General features: G+C 37.4%; 1 protein-coding gene across 3 annotated transcripts in view; it reads left to right on the top strand.

The window, feature by feature from the left end:
- The first annotated feature begins 4,687 nt into the window (after window positions 1–4,687).
- LOC131042656 (uncharacterized) overlaps window positions 4,688–17,159 on the top strand; it is a 278,257-nt gene continuing 265,785 nt past the window's right edge. For 2 of the 3 annotated variants that reach the window (XM_057975978.2, XM_057975977.2), the window contains exon 1: window positions 4,692–5,463. In XM_057975978.2, the coding sequence (XP_057831961.2) occupies window positions 4,957–5,463 (507 nt within the window). In that variant the 5' untranslated portion in view covers window positions 4,692–4,956. Of the gene's footprint in view, window positions 5,464–17,159 lie in introns of all 3 variants that reach the window. The other variant, XR_009105286.2, reaches the window with a different exon arrangement.

Raw genomic sequence — 17,159 nt, 5'->3', positions numbered from 1 at the left:
TACCTCCTCTTCAATAACAAAACTTAAGAAATAGAGGACTAGAGAAAAAAATGATAAACACGTGTCAAAAAAAAAAGTTTGTGGAGGAATCTAGGAGGGTGTTAGGAAGAGGGTCGCAAAAAGAGAAACTTAAAGAGAAATCTGAGACCTCAAGGGTCAGGAAATAGTCCCAACAAAAGAATCAAGAGAAAAGGAAGCTTTAGGTGCCATAAAAGCTAGAAAGGTGTTCTAGACATCTTTGAGGAAAGGGGTTTGTATCCATAGAAAAGGCTCCTAAACAAGACACTGAAAATATTAATATTGATTCTGAAAGGGACTACATGTTTAGGGAGCACAAGAATATTATAGAAGATGAATGAAGGGATACCAAAAAAAGAAACCATTGGGGAGAATGTAGAAAAGGGGAAAGAACAATGTGATTCTTACCGTTAAACTAATGATGATGACACTTACATTGCAAAGAAAAGGACCACTAAAACATCGAGCCCAAAGTAACAAGAGATAATACCCCCAATGGAATAATATGGTGATGATGGTGGAATTAATGCATGGGATGACATTTCTATTGGTCCATAGCATGCCCTGAAATGGGAAGGAAAGAATCATGAGCAAAAGACAACACTTTAAAAGATTAAGGATTTAGAACAACAACAGGTAGAGTATAGAAAAAGAGAGAATCAATTAAAGCGAAGAGTGAAGGAGTTGGAGACACAACTAACACTCTAATAGCAGGAAGGGGAAGGATTGCCAATGTTGGCCAATTTGGCCATTGTAGAACTACAAAGAAGGAACCCCTAGACGATAAGGAGAAAGATACATTGACACCTATCATTACACTCACCCTTGGCATTTACTTATGCAGGACACCCATAAAATTTGAATGGCACAAAGAATAGTGGGAAAACAAAAAGCAAGCACTCATGATTGGTTATGAGGCAAAATTGGAGGAAAAAGAAACAAATTTGACCTTTAATCTTGAGAAGATGGTTGATTTCACCAATCAACTTCGAATTTGTCAACCCCCTTGCTAGAGTGTACGCATTGTATTTACAAGAAAAGTTTTTTATTTTTTTCAATTAGACAATTACTTAGCTATGCACCCATCTCCATTATTTCACCAAGGTCATTCCTCACTACATACTTTAGAGCAACCCTTAATACACAAGATTAGATATGCAAATTTTATCTCCACAACTTTTTAATTCCCTATAATACCAATTGGAATCCCTTATTTTATGTGGGGGATGTGCAACTAAAAAATTTGACATGCAATTTAAGGAATGACCAGAAACCTAGGGAACTACACCAACTCTATGAGGAGAGAGAAAAGTCACATCCACTAATTATTAGAGTCGAATCTAATGAGCCCAATAAGATTATGGTTTAATGGAATAAGATGACAAATAAAATAGAGGTGAAAATAAAAATACATGAATGAAATAAACATGATTATCACGGGATTAAAAGTTTTATGCATGAAACAAGTAAGGAGAAGACCTTGGTACATTGCTAGAATAGGTTGGTGGAATTATCCCTAGAACATAAAAGGAGGAGCCACACCCCCTTTACGATTTCATTGCCTTGGACTTGAGAGCACAAAGATACATTTAGGATACAAAAGCATCCTAAGTTCCACACATATATCACCTTCCTCTTTTGCTTTATCAAACACCACATTGGTTAGAAAGGTAGGTGACTGATATGACAAAGGAAAGGGAATGATGGGAACAAATCACATATGATAAAGGTTTCTATTTGCAACAACTCTTAGGGGTCATTAAGTCCATAAATTACACACTATATCTATTGGGATTTAATCTTAGGTTCTAGCTCACTCGAGGAAAAGAAAAATATAAAGATGCGGGATGTGATGAGTCCTAGTATTGTCATGATTTTACTTGTTTACAACTACTTTTATCAGACTTCTTCTATACTTTAGCTATATCACAAACCATACTTTTTTCCACCTAATGATATGACATGTTAATATATGAATATGCTATGTGATTTTCTATGATTGGTGTACTGCCAGTATGTTAAAAATGATTATTTATGTGTAATGAATGCTTGTCTTGAGGAACTAACATGCAATTTAAAGGATCGTGACTAGCCCGCGACCAAAAGAAGACTTGCCTTGCTAATCGTGTGGAAATAGTCAAAGGATTGTTCACTTGGATGTGCCCATGTTGAAGACCTTGTTGGGACCTCCAAAATTTGGCTAAATTTTGGGGGCCCATGTTGAGATTTTGCTTGTGACACTCAAAATCACTCCTGCAAAATCAGTCCAGGTAGCCCACTTTGAGGGCTAGTATTTTGACACACATTTATTGTCATGAAAAATCACTTTAGCATCATTTTATATTCTTATCAAAGATGGAATATGTCCATTTACAACCTCCTAGGATCAATTTTTATGAGTTTTTGAAGTCCTTGTTTTGGGGTCCTGAGGTAGGTTTGTTGATTGCAATTGTTTAACTTTTCCGAGTAGCCATCTTTAGAGAGTTGCATTTTTATGCTAGTCGAGTATCATGCCAAACCAATAATTTTGGGTGATTGTTTGCATCTTAATGGATCCCCATGAATCCATTTGACATGTTTTCCAAGTCAAATCCATTTGCAAATTGTTCAAATTTGCAAACTAAACAGTGTAAAATCTGCTAAAGTGGCCACACATTTGAATTTTTATTCCATGACCTATTGACCTGCATGCAAAGTTAAAAGTTGCTTGTGATTATCTACATGTTTATTTGGTAGTTTGGAGCCCCCCAACACCTCATTTGATATTATTTCAAAGCCAATTCCTGATGGACTTTTCAGAGGTTTGAATATCAATGTTTCCAGAATTTTCAAAGAGGGCAAGTTTGGGTGTGAATATTTTGCACATGTGATGGAATTGAGAAAAACCCATTTGCACACATGGTCATGGTATCTAGACGTATCATTTTTCCAAGTGGTTGCCCCTCAAACTAAGGTTTGATATTTTTTCAAAGCAGTGACTTGGTGGGTTTCAAGATGGTTTGATGGGTACATTTTCAGATGTGACTGAGTAGGAAACTTCAAGGATTAAATTTTTTCATCTTAGGCATCATCATGAGCAACCATTTTGGATTTTGGATTCCTTGTATGACATTTTACAAGTGCGCCAGTTTCCAGGACTTGGGGAGGTGATTTGATCTGTTTTTTGAAGCCAGTTTTGGGGGCTACTCGGGTTGTTTTGATAAGAACTCGAAGTTGCCAAGTGTCAAATTAAATGGTCACCCGCTCGAGTTTTTGAATCCGGGATTCATTCAATTGAGATTTAAGAGCATCTCTAGAAGTCATTTGTGCGGAAATAAAATTTCTTTAGCTGGGCCCACTAGGGGCCCGACTAATGTTACCCTTGAATGGGACTAGGTGTGTAAAATTGTCACGAAGTATTTTACCCTTGAATGTAGATATGGGGTTTTTTTTATTACTACCACTTCTCCTTGCTTAACCATTTCCGTAACCATGATATTATTTCCTTTCCCTTCTTTTTACTGCATGCTTTGGAGTCCACTGTTAAGGATGTTTGGCAATGTATGAGTCAGGATAGCAACTTCACTATCCTTCACCAGGGTTTAATGTTTCATCTTTACAATTTCCACCAACCTTTTGTCCGCCCAAATCTATCTTTGTCTAGCCTGCCCCCTCATTCCCGGGCCCCTCTGGTGACCCCGCTGGTGTTAAAAAGGGCAATAAGAAGATCTCGAAAAAGCCCAATACCCCTTGTCAATTCTCTAGCCACATCCCCCTCATTTCCCCTCAAAAAATTGGGGAAAAAAACAAATGTAACCCATTTGTTGCCAAAGTCACCTCGAAGAAACCTAAAAATGATCCCAAAGTCCATTTAGTTAAGTTTGGTGTGGAGGATGGAGAGACTCCTCGTAGGTCCCATAGAATCGCTGCAAAACCCCGCATGAAACAACTTGTAGTTAGAAAAAACTACGTCAAAGATAATATGAAAGACCTGGATAAAGAGGACGGTGATAACACCGAGGATGACATGGAGGCCACAAATGTTTCAGAGTCTTCTAAGTTGGACACCAATGCTCCTGACTCTAGGACTTTGTAGGAAGATAGTAAGAACACCTCCCCTTTATCTGCCGTAAGAACAATATGCTTATTACTAGGGTTAGTTGGTTTAGTGTTGGTTTCTTTGTGGATATCTGCATTTTTCAGATTTTACATGGACAAGATTGCCATCAATCTTGTGATTTTCTATAATAATAGGTGGAATATGTTTTTGATAGTTAAGATAGGGATTCACTGATACTCTGCTGTTTGATTGCTATTAATGTGCTGATAATGCTCTTTTTGAGACTTGCTTTGTACTTCGGGTCAACCCCTAGTTTTGACTGCTTTTTTATCAAAAACAAAGTAAGTAGAAAAGATCAAAAGAGGCTTGAGAAGAGAGATTATATGTCTATTGCATAACGAAAATAAAAGAAAGAAAAAAAATATTTTATCATTACAATACATATAAACATTAAAATCAAGTACGCAAATAATTTAGTAAAAATGTTTTTTCATGATTTATTGAATGAAAAGAAAGTAAAGGAAATGGAAAATTCATTACAAATTGAATAACACTTCACAAAGCCAATTTTTTTTACAAAGTATAAACATATGCTGTCTTACAAATCATCCCAATCTCATAAACATTAAACATATTTTATTCTATTCTACTCCATTCCATTCATTCAACCTCTCATGTACCGGCCCCGTCCCCCCTCTTTTCCAATGCGACCGTGACCGCGGTAATTCGTTTTCAAATTTGAATCTCTTCCATTCTACATTCTGCGCAGGCCATTGCCCAATCGCCCAGATCATACCTGGGTTCTCATACCTGCCTCTCTAGCGTCATCTCGCTACATGAATGTCGAAGTGAAAACAATCTAACATCAAATCTAATTAGCGAAAGAATAATCATAAGAAATGACGGTGTTAACAGAAGAACAACGCAAGCGAGCTGAGGCCAACCGATTGGCAGCTCTCGCGAAGCGACAGGCAGCGGAAAGCAAGAGTAAGGGGTTCTTGCCTGCTGCTCCGAAGGTGGTTCCATGGCAGATGCCCAAAGGCCAAGAAGAACGACAGGCAACTGAAAGCAATAATAAGGAGCTCTTACCTGCTGCTCCCAAGGCGGTCCCATGGCAGATGCCCAAAGGCCAAGAAGAACGACATGCAGCTGAAAGCGAGAATAAGGGCCTCTTACCTGCTGCTCCCAAGGTGGTCCCATGGCAGATGCCCAAAGGCCAAGAAGAACCAGTGGCTAATAATAATAATAGGCCCTGGAGTCTGTTCCCGTGCAAAAAGATTATCAAGAAAGATATCTGTGACCAAATGATTGTCGTCATGGAGATATGCTCAGCCACAGAGTTTTCTGTCTCTGCGAAGGGAGCTGCCGCCTGTGCAAGGGAACGCCTCCGCACTTGCCTCTCATCGGTTGGTCCTCTTTTTATTTGATTTTCTTTTTTCCTTTTTAAGTTAAATGTATTGTTTTTTCATTTTTCTTCCTTCCTTTTATAGTTAAATTTCTTGCAAGGGATCTCAGTGCTGCACTGATATTCCAAACTATAATGAATTAACCCATTTTGAACATCCCAAGAACCGGATTTTGCCGTGATAAGTAATAGCAAGCTAAACAGAGCTGGTGATGACAGATGTTCCTTAATTCATTATTCGTTGTTCCTAACCGAAGGGCTGTATTAGTACCTTCATTGAGCTGAATTATAACTGAAGGTGAATGATTACGGGAGACGGTTTAAAATGCAAGGAAATTATGAATCTAACAAAGAAATGAAAAGCTCGAAAAGCTTGAAAAGCTTGCTCAGCTGTCGTGATTTAATTGTAAGTCGAAGCATTACCACGGTGTAGACCTTGGTTCAAAGACCATTTGTAAACGGCTGCTTTAAGCAATCAACCTTTGAGAAAATAAGCAACAATATTATCTCACTGAGTTCAGACCCACTTATGAACATCATAACAAGGAGTACATATAAGCAGAAGCCAAACGGAGCAGTTGACATTGAAAGATCCCCAATCCAATTTTTCCCAAAACTGAAACAAATTTGAGGTTATGTGCAAATGTTTGTTGCTGATAAATCTTTGGCCAGTGTATATTTGGAAGGGGTTTGACTGGTTTTTCTTGTGTTTGATTGGTTTTTGATGTTTTAAGCAAGATTTTTGAATATTACATGAAAGAAATTGGTGATATTAACTAGCATAATGCAATAACACATAAGAAAGCAATCAAGAAACTTTCTTTTACTTAAAAGAGCTATGTACATACCATAAACATGATCCCATAAGTCTGATATAAATTTCCAGCCAATAGAAATATAGAAATCAGCTCCAGTAATTGTTAGAACCCTAATTACACTCTAGGGTTTGATTCCCTTCTTCCCAAAATGGAGCGGCTAGCTGGAATTGAGCTGGAAATAGATGGTAATGACCTCTAGAAGGTCTGTCCTGCAACTAATTGTAGAAAACCTGTCCTCAAACCGATAGAACTGTTCAAAAATCCCTAAAGAAAGCTGCCACAAGCACACCGAAGCTGAAAACTGATGGAAATCGTCACTTGGATAACTGAAAGATCCCCAACCCAATTCTAACCAAATCTGATCCAAAACCAATTGTTTGATTTGCTCAGAGAAATGGAAATTGCCGGAATTGCCCAAACTCGGTGAGTCCAAGTCCGAGTCACCCCCCACAAGTTCAGCAAACTCGGACTCGGACTCGGCTGAGTTCGGGGGCAAACTCGCCAAACTCGCCAACTCGGCGATTTTGCCCCAAAATTGCCCAAACTTGCGAGTCCCGTCGTGCAAACTTGGCCAACGCTAGGCATGAAAAAAGGCATTAAACACATTTAAAAAAGTTTTTTTAAGTTTTTTTTTTTTGCTTTATTGTCCACTGATTGGGTCGACCAGGTAGATATAGAGGCTGAGTCTGTAGCCATGGCAGAGGAGGAGCAGAGAGCACGAGTAGAGACAAGAGAGTCAGAGGCAGATAGTGACACAAATATTCCTGATGTTGGTGAGGTTGGCATGGTGTCACGGGGAGAGGTTATGACTGCCGAATCATCTAGGACCTACCTTAGATGCCTTCGCAGGGGGCCGGGGCTAGGGGATGTAGACTCCTCCGAGCCATAGGCTTGTAGTTGTATTTACCTTTGGTATTTGTATGGAACATTTGATGATGATCATATGATGACATGGATTTTTTATTCCTTGAGTTTTGTAATATTGTATACATTTGACAATATTTATATATCTATGTTTGTTATTTCCTTCAGCTACAATTTGCGTTTATGCTTATGTGATTGATGTATACTTGTGCATGTAATCAAATGAGCCGAGTTTGATGATGTTATTGTGTCTTTAAGGTGTATTTAATAAGGGGTGCATGAAACAAGTTTTAAATCTTTAAAATCTCTAAATTTCTTGAGTTTTTCTCTTTGCCGAGTCTAGCCGAGTCTGAAGCCGAGTCTGACTCCTTGTCCGGAGTTTGAGTCCGAGTCGGCCTTGCCGAGTCCAAGCTGAGTCCGAGTCCTGTTTCTTTGGTTTTGCTAATAAAGACTTTGGCTAGTGTATGTTAAGTGGGGTTTGACTGATTTTTTTTGTTTTATTTGGGTTTTCTGAGAGTTTTTGAATAATGTTTTGAATGCTAAGTGAAAGAAATAGCTGATACAATATAGAATAATGCATAACACATTAAGAAGGCAATTAAGATAACTTTCTTTCACTTAAAAAGATTGATGTACATACCTTTAACTGAGCATAAAAGTTTGATACAAATTTCTAGTAGAGAGAATATAAGAAATCAGCTCTAATATTAGCTACAACTCCAAATACACCCTAGGGTTTGATACCCTTATTTCCAAAATGGAGTGGCTGGTTGAAAATAAGCCAGAAATGAGTGGTGATGACCTCTAGAAGGTTTGCCCTACAATTAATTGATGGAAACCTGCCCTCAAAATGATAAATCTGCACTAAAATTTCCAAAGAAGGCTGCTACAAGCACACTGAAGCTAAAAACTGATTGAAATTGTCACCCAGATAGATGGGTTTTCGTCCAAATCCCCCAATTCTTCTAGAAGTTGGCTTTCCTAGAAGTCCCAAGCTGCTGAAACCCTCATGCAAGTTGCTGATTTGAAAAATAGAGGCATAAGAATGAATCCAAATGATAGGCTAAATGCTTTTTTATCTATTTTGGGGTTAGTATTTGGCTTTAAAATCATAAAATATCCTTGAAGGTCTAATTTCTCATTGTGAACTTTGCCCCCTTTTAATATCATCTTATGTTTTTCAGTTACTATTCACATAAGGCCAACATTAGAATTTCAATTTTAATCATGGATACAATTCCAAAACTCCAATCTGGAAGGCCCATGAAGCTCCCAACCGAACCCCACAACCCCGGTCGGGTCCCCAAACCATCCTGTTGACCTACGAGACCCTAATAGTAGGTCAACCTCCACTAAAGTCTAAGAGGACTAAGGAAGGGACATTACAGACACGGACTTAGGTGTGAGACAGGTAGACAGGCAACACTAACACACCCTAAAATTGCATTTTTTAAATGATTTGGAGCTTGATTAAAACTGGTAACAATATGAAAAATGATATTTGCCATAAAATGTAATGTCTCCTTTTCGGAAAAAGGCCAAATTGAAACCCAAACATACATTCATTCATTTCCCACAGGGCTTGGGAATTTTGCACTCAGCAAATGGGAGTATAATAATAACTCAAGACGATCATGATGTCATAAAAGGGGCATCTTAAGTGTTGCTATAAAATGTAATCATACTAAAGAGGGCCTTAAGTAAAGTGAAACTATAAGACAATAAGGTCTGTTATAATTAAAGTTTATTCTAAATAATTTTTCTCAAACATCAATCAAGGGTCATGAAGGAAATTTGAAGAGTTATGTTTCTTGGAGGAAAACTCTATTTAAAAGACGCAAAGCAAGGAGAAGGAGGCATATTGATCAACCACTCTGTTTTTTAATTTCTTCACCTTGATGTTTGTAATGCCCCCTTTTGGGATTTACCATACTTTGATCCTGAAACAACAATTTTGACTTAAAATGAGAGCTGTAATATAGTAATAAGCATAGTTCTATTAAACTGAACACATTTCGTTATAACATTTAACTTAAAATTCTAAGAACAATTTGGAAAATACAACTTATCTTGATAGCTTTCCCTTAAACAAACTGCCTCTTAACAAAGTTGCTCGGTAAATCTAGTATAAGTCTGCAACAATACTTTCTTCTTAAATCTGTTATACTTTCTTTATAAATCAGCAATCGCTCACAGAAATCTGTTATGAACTCCTCACATTCTTCTCAATATATCTGAAATAACGATCTCATACTTTTCTTCATTAAGTCTGCAACCCATCTTCTGATTAGTGGTCCATGGTGCATATATTTTTGCCTATTAAAACACACACCGTATACTCAAAACACCGCCCCCTTTTCTAACTTGAATTCTTCTTCCTTTTATACGTTTCAAGTGCCTCTTCATGAAAGGAGGTAAACCGTTTATATTATCTTTGTGAAAAGGTTCGTAACCTTTCACAAATTAATTGTTGTTTCCTTTTTATACACATTATTGTTTTTATGATAACTGTCGTTTATTTACTGCTTTATTAACATGCATCATTTAATCATTACCACATTGTGTTCATTGATTAGAATATTAAATGATCCCTTCACAAATTGTATTTCTGAACTGAGCCCTTTTCAATGTGAATTGTAACTCCTAAATGAACCACCACCTTAAGCCAGTTGTCATCGCAGTATCAGATTAATATTTGTTTGAATTGCTAGTACTGAGATCCTTAATTACAAATCAGTTCTTTTGAATCATAAACTTTGCAAGTCGCTTTCCTCCATTTAGTCGGCATACAATGCATATGATCGTCCTCCTTACTTGATGTTGATTGCTGTCTTAAAATACTTACGTCTTTGTTTTACAATTAATCTCTGTTACTTACATAAGGCGTTGCTTCCAATTGTTATCGCTACCAATGATCACTATCACCGTAATTGTTTCCTTTAAGCGATATCTCAGACTTTAATTACTGTCTTTGTTGATCGTTGCCTTTCCTTATTTTATTTTGTTTGTTGCTATCTTGGAGATTCGTTGTTTAGATGTAGCCAACCGAGTTGCCTTGAGAAGGCCACTGCTCGATAGAGCGATCCAAGTATGGAAGAGAAGTAAGAAAGGAAATAATCCCCTCACGATGTTAACGTGGCTCACCATAATGTTTGCGCTTAACAATTATATTGGTCGGTTATCACCATCCTATCTCCCTGTAGAACTTTATTGCTTATCATGATTGCTGACTGGTTACTGTGACATCTTCTGATTACGTAATTAAGTATAAATATGATACATATTGCAGACTATATTAATATTACTATTAAATTCTGCATAAGAACATTATTAGGCTTCATAAATTAAGCATACATATTAAGCACATCCCCCATGCATATCACCAAGATCAAAGATGTTAATGCTTGGAACTTACGAACAGTTCTGATCTGGTCTGATTGATGGCTCTTCATCATAATTATCGCTGCTTATTGTTTCACCTTAATTGCTTCTCTTTATATATTAATTGCTGCTCCTTATTATTAAAGTGTTTCCTCCCCTTTCATTAGTTCATATAATTCTTGGGCAATTTGAAATATGTGTTGTCTTCATATTTATAATCTTTATTAATCATACTCTCATCTTTAATGAGACTATCTTAATTGTTTCCTTCTTCATATATCTCTGTAAGAGTTCATTTGTGCCTTGTATTATCTATAAAGATAATAGAAGGAGATTTCCTTTAGTTATTTGGTTCTAGAGTTCAAGCATATAGATGGGGACATCACAATGTTGCTTTGGACTTTGGTTCAATTTAACCCGAGGACGGAAGCCCTCTAAGTCTGGAATTGGAGGACAGAATCCCACAATTCCTTGGAGTGTTCACACAGAGATTGTAAGAGGCCACCCCTGTTGCTACTATTTCTTTTGCAATTCTGTCCACTGATCAACGATCATTATGTCAAACATTTTGCATCCTCACTGATCATTCTCCATATCATGCATTCTTCACCATAGACATTCAACATACAGTTTCCAAGTATGTGACAGTGATAAGATTTATTGTACAGACTTGTATATTTCAGTTTTAAGAGTTTTCAAGCCTCATTGAACATGGCACATTGCATTGAAAATAAACCACAGAACCGTGATAAGTATGTATAGCAGCAAATGATATTTATTTCCTCAAACTCATTAGAAATATATGCACAGATATTACAAAGATAAGAAGAGTATTAATGACCTATTATTTGATATAACGACTATTACAAGTGATATGAAGTCTGCAACAGTGCACGGTTATGGACAGCAATCTACAGCATAAGATATTAAAAAATAACGTGCTCGACAATACATACAGATTAAGATTTGTACAGAAGCAATAAGAATGCAAATTAAACAACTCAAGCACACAGCAAAAAGCCTCCACGTCCTAGTTGGAGTGACTCAACTTCTTCAACTTGGACCCCCTTTGTATTGAAGCTGCACTTTACCTAGATAGGCTATGGAATGGTTTGGTAAAGAGATTCAACTCTGTAATGTCGCCTATTTATGACTGCCCTAATTTAGCCTGAAATCACAATTCTCAAATGAGCAAGAGCAGGGTTAGAGATATCTTTCACCTGATTGAGGCCTTGCAAAACAGGTTAGAAACCATTTACAATAATAATTCATAAAGCAGATCTTCTTAGTTAGGAATCATTAAAGCACATAGCAGAAATATCAATTTAATCATAAGATATCTTAAATATATTTGAGGAAGGTCAACCATACGAGAGCTAGGATAAGGTGATTTGATAGGGTGTCCTAGAGATCCTCTACCCTAGGCCCAAGAGTGATATACCATCCCTCTTGGTCTCATGTTGCCCGTCCCATCCATATGAGGTGGTGTACCTAGTAAGGTGTCCTATAACTGTTCCCCCTTCATCTTGCCATCCATTTCCCACTTTCTATGATTGGACTTCTTGGTGTATTAATTCACCATGATAGAGGGATGAGGTATATTCACAATAGGATGCCCCAAAAGCCCATCTCTTATATGCCCAAAGGCAGTACCCCTTGTACCCCCGTGGTCTCATGTGACCATTCAATCACCACTATGAGATGGCATACCTAGAAGAGTACCCCATTGCCATTCCCCTCCTTGTAATCCCCTCATTAACCCTACCATGGCTGAATTTAATAATCAGTCAGAACATATGAAGAATTCAATATTACTCTTGTATTCGACATATAATAATCAAACATAAACAGTAGCATATCATTAATTAGTAATGAGCAAATACCAATAATATTCATTATGCTATGTTTTTGATTAAGCATGGAAGGGCCCTGATCCCATACAATTAACAACACAAAACTACCAACCACAAAATAACCACTAGAACAAAACAGCTAGCGGCTCCAACCAACCATCAAATATACATAATCAAAAACAAATAAGTAGCATAAGAGTATCTAAGCCAACCATAACTACTAAAGTAATTAACTAACCATCCAAACATATAGCTGGCACTTAGGCCAAAGATTAACATTAACATAAGTCTTAAATATATCACCATAAACAAAAGGAAACCTATACCTATTCACAGCCAAAAAAGCAAGCAAAACTAGAGAAAGCAGCCTATTTCTTTCGGTCTTCCATAAGACCCCATTCCAAAATGTGGAGGTTCTTATTCCAATTATCGACATCTACGCTCTTCAATATCTTTCCCTTTCTTTTGCAATTTCTTCAACTTGGTCTGTTGTGAGACCACACCAAGACCGCCTTCCTCATTATTGCGTTCGTGATCAAGGTTAGGGAATTGACCGCCTTCAACAAGAACTTTTTATCAACCCTAAGGCTTTCCACAGTAGTTTCCATGTTCATCAATGACACCTGCAAATCTGCAACTTGGGCTTTGAGGTTAGCCATTATGTCATTAGAAGCCAAAGGGGAGTTCTCCTGTGCTTGCATATTGTCTTGCGTTTCCTGTACATCCGGTGTCCCATCTCCTACACCACAACATCGTCCTTGATCTCCTCTTCTTCCCCTTGAACAACAGTGGTATCTTCGATTTCCTCTAAATCCATTTCCTCATCACTATAGCCCAACTCTTCATTGTCTTCAAATTTTGGAAGGAATTCTTCTTCGGAAGGCGTCTCAAGTTCTTCATCTTCTTTAGGTTTTTCTTTAAATTTGATATCTTTTTCTTTAATTCTTGTTGACCTTCGACCCCCTTGCTCGGATTCTTGTTTAGCAGTGTCTCTTTGGAGAATCTCCTCATTAATAGGTTCTCTCTTAGTAGTGTCCAAATCAATAATAACACTTCTGGCTTTAGATTGTACATCCGTCTTTCTAGTTTTAGACCCCTCTGGTCTAGCGCCTGTAGATTTCCTTTTTTTTGGGGTTGGCTTGAGAAGTTCATTATCCTTCGTCTCCAAGCAAGGCTTAACAATTTTCTTCCTTTTTTTCTTACTAGAGGGACATGGTTTTTCCAGGGTGCGTGCCTTGCTTTCAGCCAGCTCAATCTTAATAGAGCTAGGGGTTACCTTAGGGTTATCAGTTTGAGTAAGAAGTTGATTGCTTTTGGGTGTGGGGCTAGAAATGTAATTGTATAGAGCAAAGATTAGGCCCTGGTGTAATGGCAAACTGGCTCCCTTAACCTCAATATTAGCACATAAAGAGGTGAACAAAAAGAACAAAATGTTGATAAATTCTTTATGTCTAATGTGATTAAGGATGGGGAAGTGATAAGCATGGATAGTAGAGTAACGACCCTCGAAAGTAAAATAGTGCATTACATGATAATTGACTAGGGCATAAGGGGAGGGGAGAATGAACCTGTCAAAACAGTTTTGAAGAACAATCGCTTTCTCACCTTCTTCAAAAAATTTGTTCATGAACATCTTGTAACCCTTGCTGCTTCTTCTAACCACTTTAACCCCTTCACATTTTAGGCTCGTTGCCTTGGCAATTAACTCAGGGGTGACCTAGAATTGAATGCTACCAATTGTCACCTCACCTTTTTTCTAGGAGTTGCAAAAACTAGTGGTAAGACTGCGGTTGTATCCCCTCATGTATTCAAAGAACGACATTAGGTCCGCATTATAGAACAACTCCTAGAGCTTCTCATTTTACTTGAGATCATCACATTTCTTGGGCTTGACCATTTCAGAGGGCCTCCCATCTTGTCTTTTTTGTCACAAAAAGAAAAAAACGTTAACAACCAGCTGAAAATGTGTAGAGAAAGATTTCGATTGAAGACCTAGCTCAAATTGTGGCATTTTTGATACGTTTGAATGAAATCATTATGAGTTAAAGCTAGCCTCAAGCGAATTGGGCATCAATTAAGATTTTCTTTCCCCTAGGCATACTTTGACAAAACTTGCCATTATTATAGAACATGCAAATATTAGGAAGGAAACCGTCTTGGAAATGACCACCTTCCTGCTCCGTATGCAACGTGGCAAAGAAGCTTGTGCCAAAAAGATATCCGAATAGGGTGGACATCCATAAGATAACAATCTTATAATTACAACACATAGCCATAATAAATGAGGAAATAAAAGGGTGTACCATTATGAATAATATTTCCTCTTTCATTAAACAAAATATCTTTCACCTTGGCTGAACAATAATTAAATTTAATACTCCTCCATTCATTAAAGTTAAGCGCCCGGTTTGAGACTTCATTTGCAATCTTATTTGATTCCCTATAAACATGCACAACCTTGGATTTAAGAAATCTCCTAAGGATGAATTTTATCTCTTTAGTAATGCGTCTGATATTCCACGGACTGTCAATAGCCCCATTTAGGATATCCACAATTAGTTTAGATTCACCTTCAAGAATATCTTTCTGATAATTAAGTTCCTTCAACCTTTTGAATCCTCACCATGTAGCAATTGCCTCTGCATCATTACTAGTTCCAACTCCTAGGTTTTTCCCATAACATTCTATGAGTCTTCCTTTATCATCTCTTATGACATCTCCAACACCAGATACCCCAAGGTTGCCTTGGAGCAGCCATCGAAATTACACTTACCCACCCATCCTCTGGAGGGTGCAATTTGCTTATTCCTCTTAGGAGAATCGTTTGCCAGTTTAACTTTGTAAGGTCTTGGATTAATCCCCAAACTTGTTTCAGCCTCATCTTTGAATAGGATGGCAAGGTTTTAGAAAATACAAAAGAAATAGCATTGATGTTCTCTTTGATTTGCTGTTTAATCATCATAAAAAAGTCATTAGCAGATTTAGATTGCTCCCTAAATATGCGATTGTTTCTTTCCTTCCAAAGCCCCCAATAAACAAAATGGGGAATTTGCTTTTAGAGATCAACAATTACCGAGTGGGAAAAAGGGTATAACCCCCAAGATTCTATAATCTATTTCATATTGCTAGGGATAATTGAACAAACAACTAGAGAGAACATTTGACAATAGTTCGCAAGCAAAAGGATAGTGAAAAAAAAATGTGCTCTATACTTTCAGCATCCTTATAACACAGAGTATTTGTTGACAAACATGAACCCCTTCCTGTTCAAATTATCAATCGTGAGGATATTATCGTGGTCACTCATCCGCCAAAGGACATTTATCTTAGGGATTAGTTTCAGAATCCAGACATGCTACCAGTTGCAATTCTCTCGAGGAACATTAACCAAGAAATTATAAGCAGATTTCATTGAATAGTTGTCTGAGGAATTTGCTTTCCATATTCTTTCATCCTCCCTATTAGCTGAGATGAAGGAGCAATCTCCCATTTGTTGGTAAAGGGCATCAACTACAATATCCCTATCATTCTGACAAGGAATATCATTTGATTGAATGTTGTTTAGTTGTGCTCCAAAATCTTCTTACCTTAGTGGTGCACTGTTCCAATCCACATACCCATGCAAGAATTTCCAATTACATCTAGTGAGTCGTTTTAATGTGCTAAAACCCATTAACAGAGGATAAAGCAATATCTCTATTCCACACATCCTCCTAGAATAGGGTATTTTTGCCATTCCTAACCAACATTTTGCTACGTTGCTTGATAATGTTCCTAATCTTCAATAGATCGTTCCATTTCACAAATCCACGAGGAAGAGCAGCATCATAAATAAAGCTATTGGATATCCCATTACTTAGGTATTTAGCGCTTATAATTTGAACCCAATCCTTACCACCTTTCAGGATTTGCCACTCGATTTTTGCTAGAAGAGCTTTATTAAAGACCTTGATTTGTTTAATTCCTAGTCCTCCCAGTCTCTTTGGTTGACAAACCTTTTCCCAATTGACTAGGGAAATTCTAAATTTTTCTTTAGTACTTGTCCATAAAAATTTCCTCTGGATTTGCTCTATTTGTTCCGCAAGGTTAGCAGGGATCTTAAAAAGGGATAGATAGTAAATTGGGACATTTTGTAAGGAAGCCTTTAATAGTTGAAGTTTCCATGCTTGACTTAGAGGCTTTCCTTTCTAGCCAACAATTCGTCATTGAAATCACTGCCTGTGTCAAGATGATAAATTGGGCAAGGATAATCATTGATAACTTAGATGAGCAACTGAGAAACATGGTGCACACGAAGACTTTTTACATGAGTTCTTACACCATGTACATGCTAGCAAGATGGGGTATGGACCCATGTTCTTGAAACCTTGAGGGAGCCTGCTTGTAGATTGGTTTCCAAGCGCCTTAGCATATTAATTCCCCCATCCTCCATTAGGGTTAGGGAAAAAATAAGGATTTTCCCTTAATATAATTGGTTATTGATTGTATTATGAACAATTAGTTGTTCACTAATCTCAAACGTTTAATTTAAGGAATCATAATATTTGATGATATGTGTTAATTATTGGTCAATTGGTAGCCTCTTAGTAGGTGACATTACAAAGAACCACCTTGATAAGGCCAACACACACCTAGAAAGTTAGAACCAATTGCAAAGAAAGAGAACCTAAAGATCGGGACATTACAAAGATCACTACTCTAATTGATCTATTGAGTTGGAGTGCCACATCTAGGATTCGGCTAGAACAAACTCAGATCATAGATCATGGCAATTTTGGGCA

The sequence above is a fragment of the Cryptomeria japonica genome, chromosome 3 (genome assembly GCF_030272615.1).
Source record: "Cryptomeria japonica chromosome 3, Sugi_1.0, whole genome shotgun sequence".
NCBI lineage: Eukaryota > Viridiplantae > Streptophyta > Pinopsida > Cupressales > Cupressaceae > Cryptomeria > Cryptomeria japonica.
The sequence above is the reverse complement of the archived record's forward strand: the minus strand, read 5'-3'. Positions and strand labels throughout refer to the sequence as shown.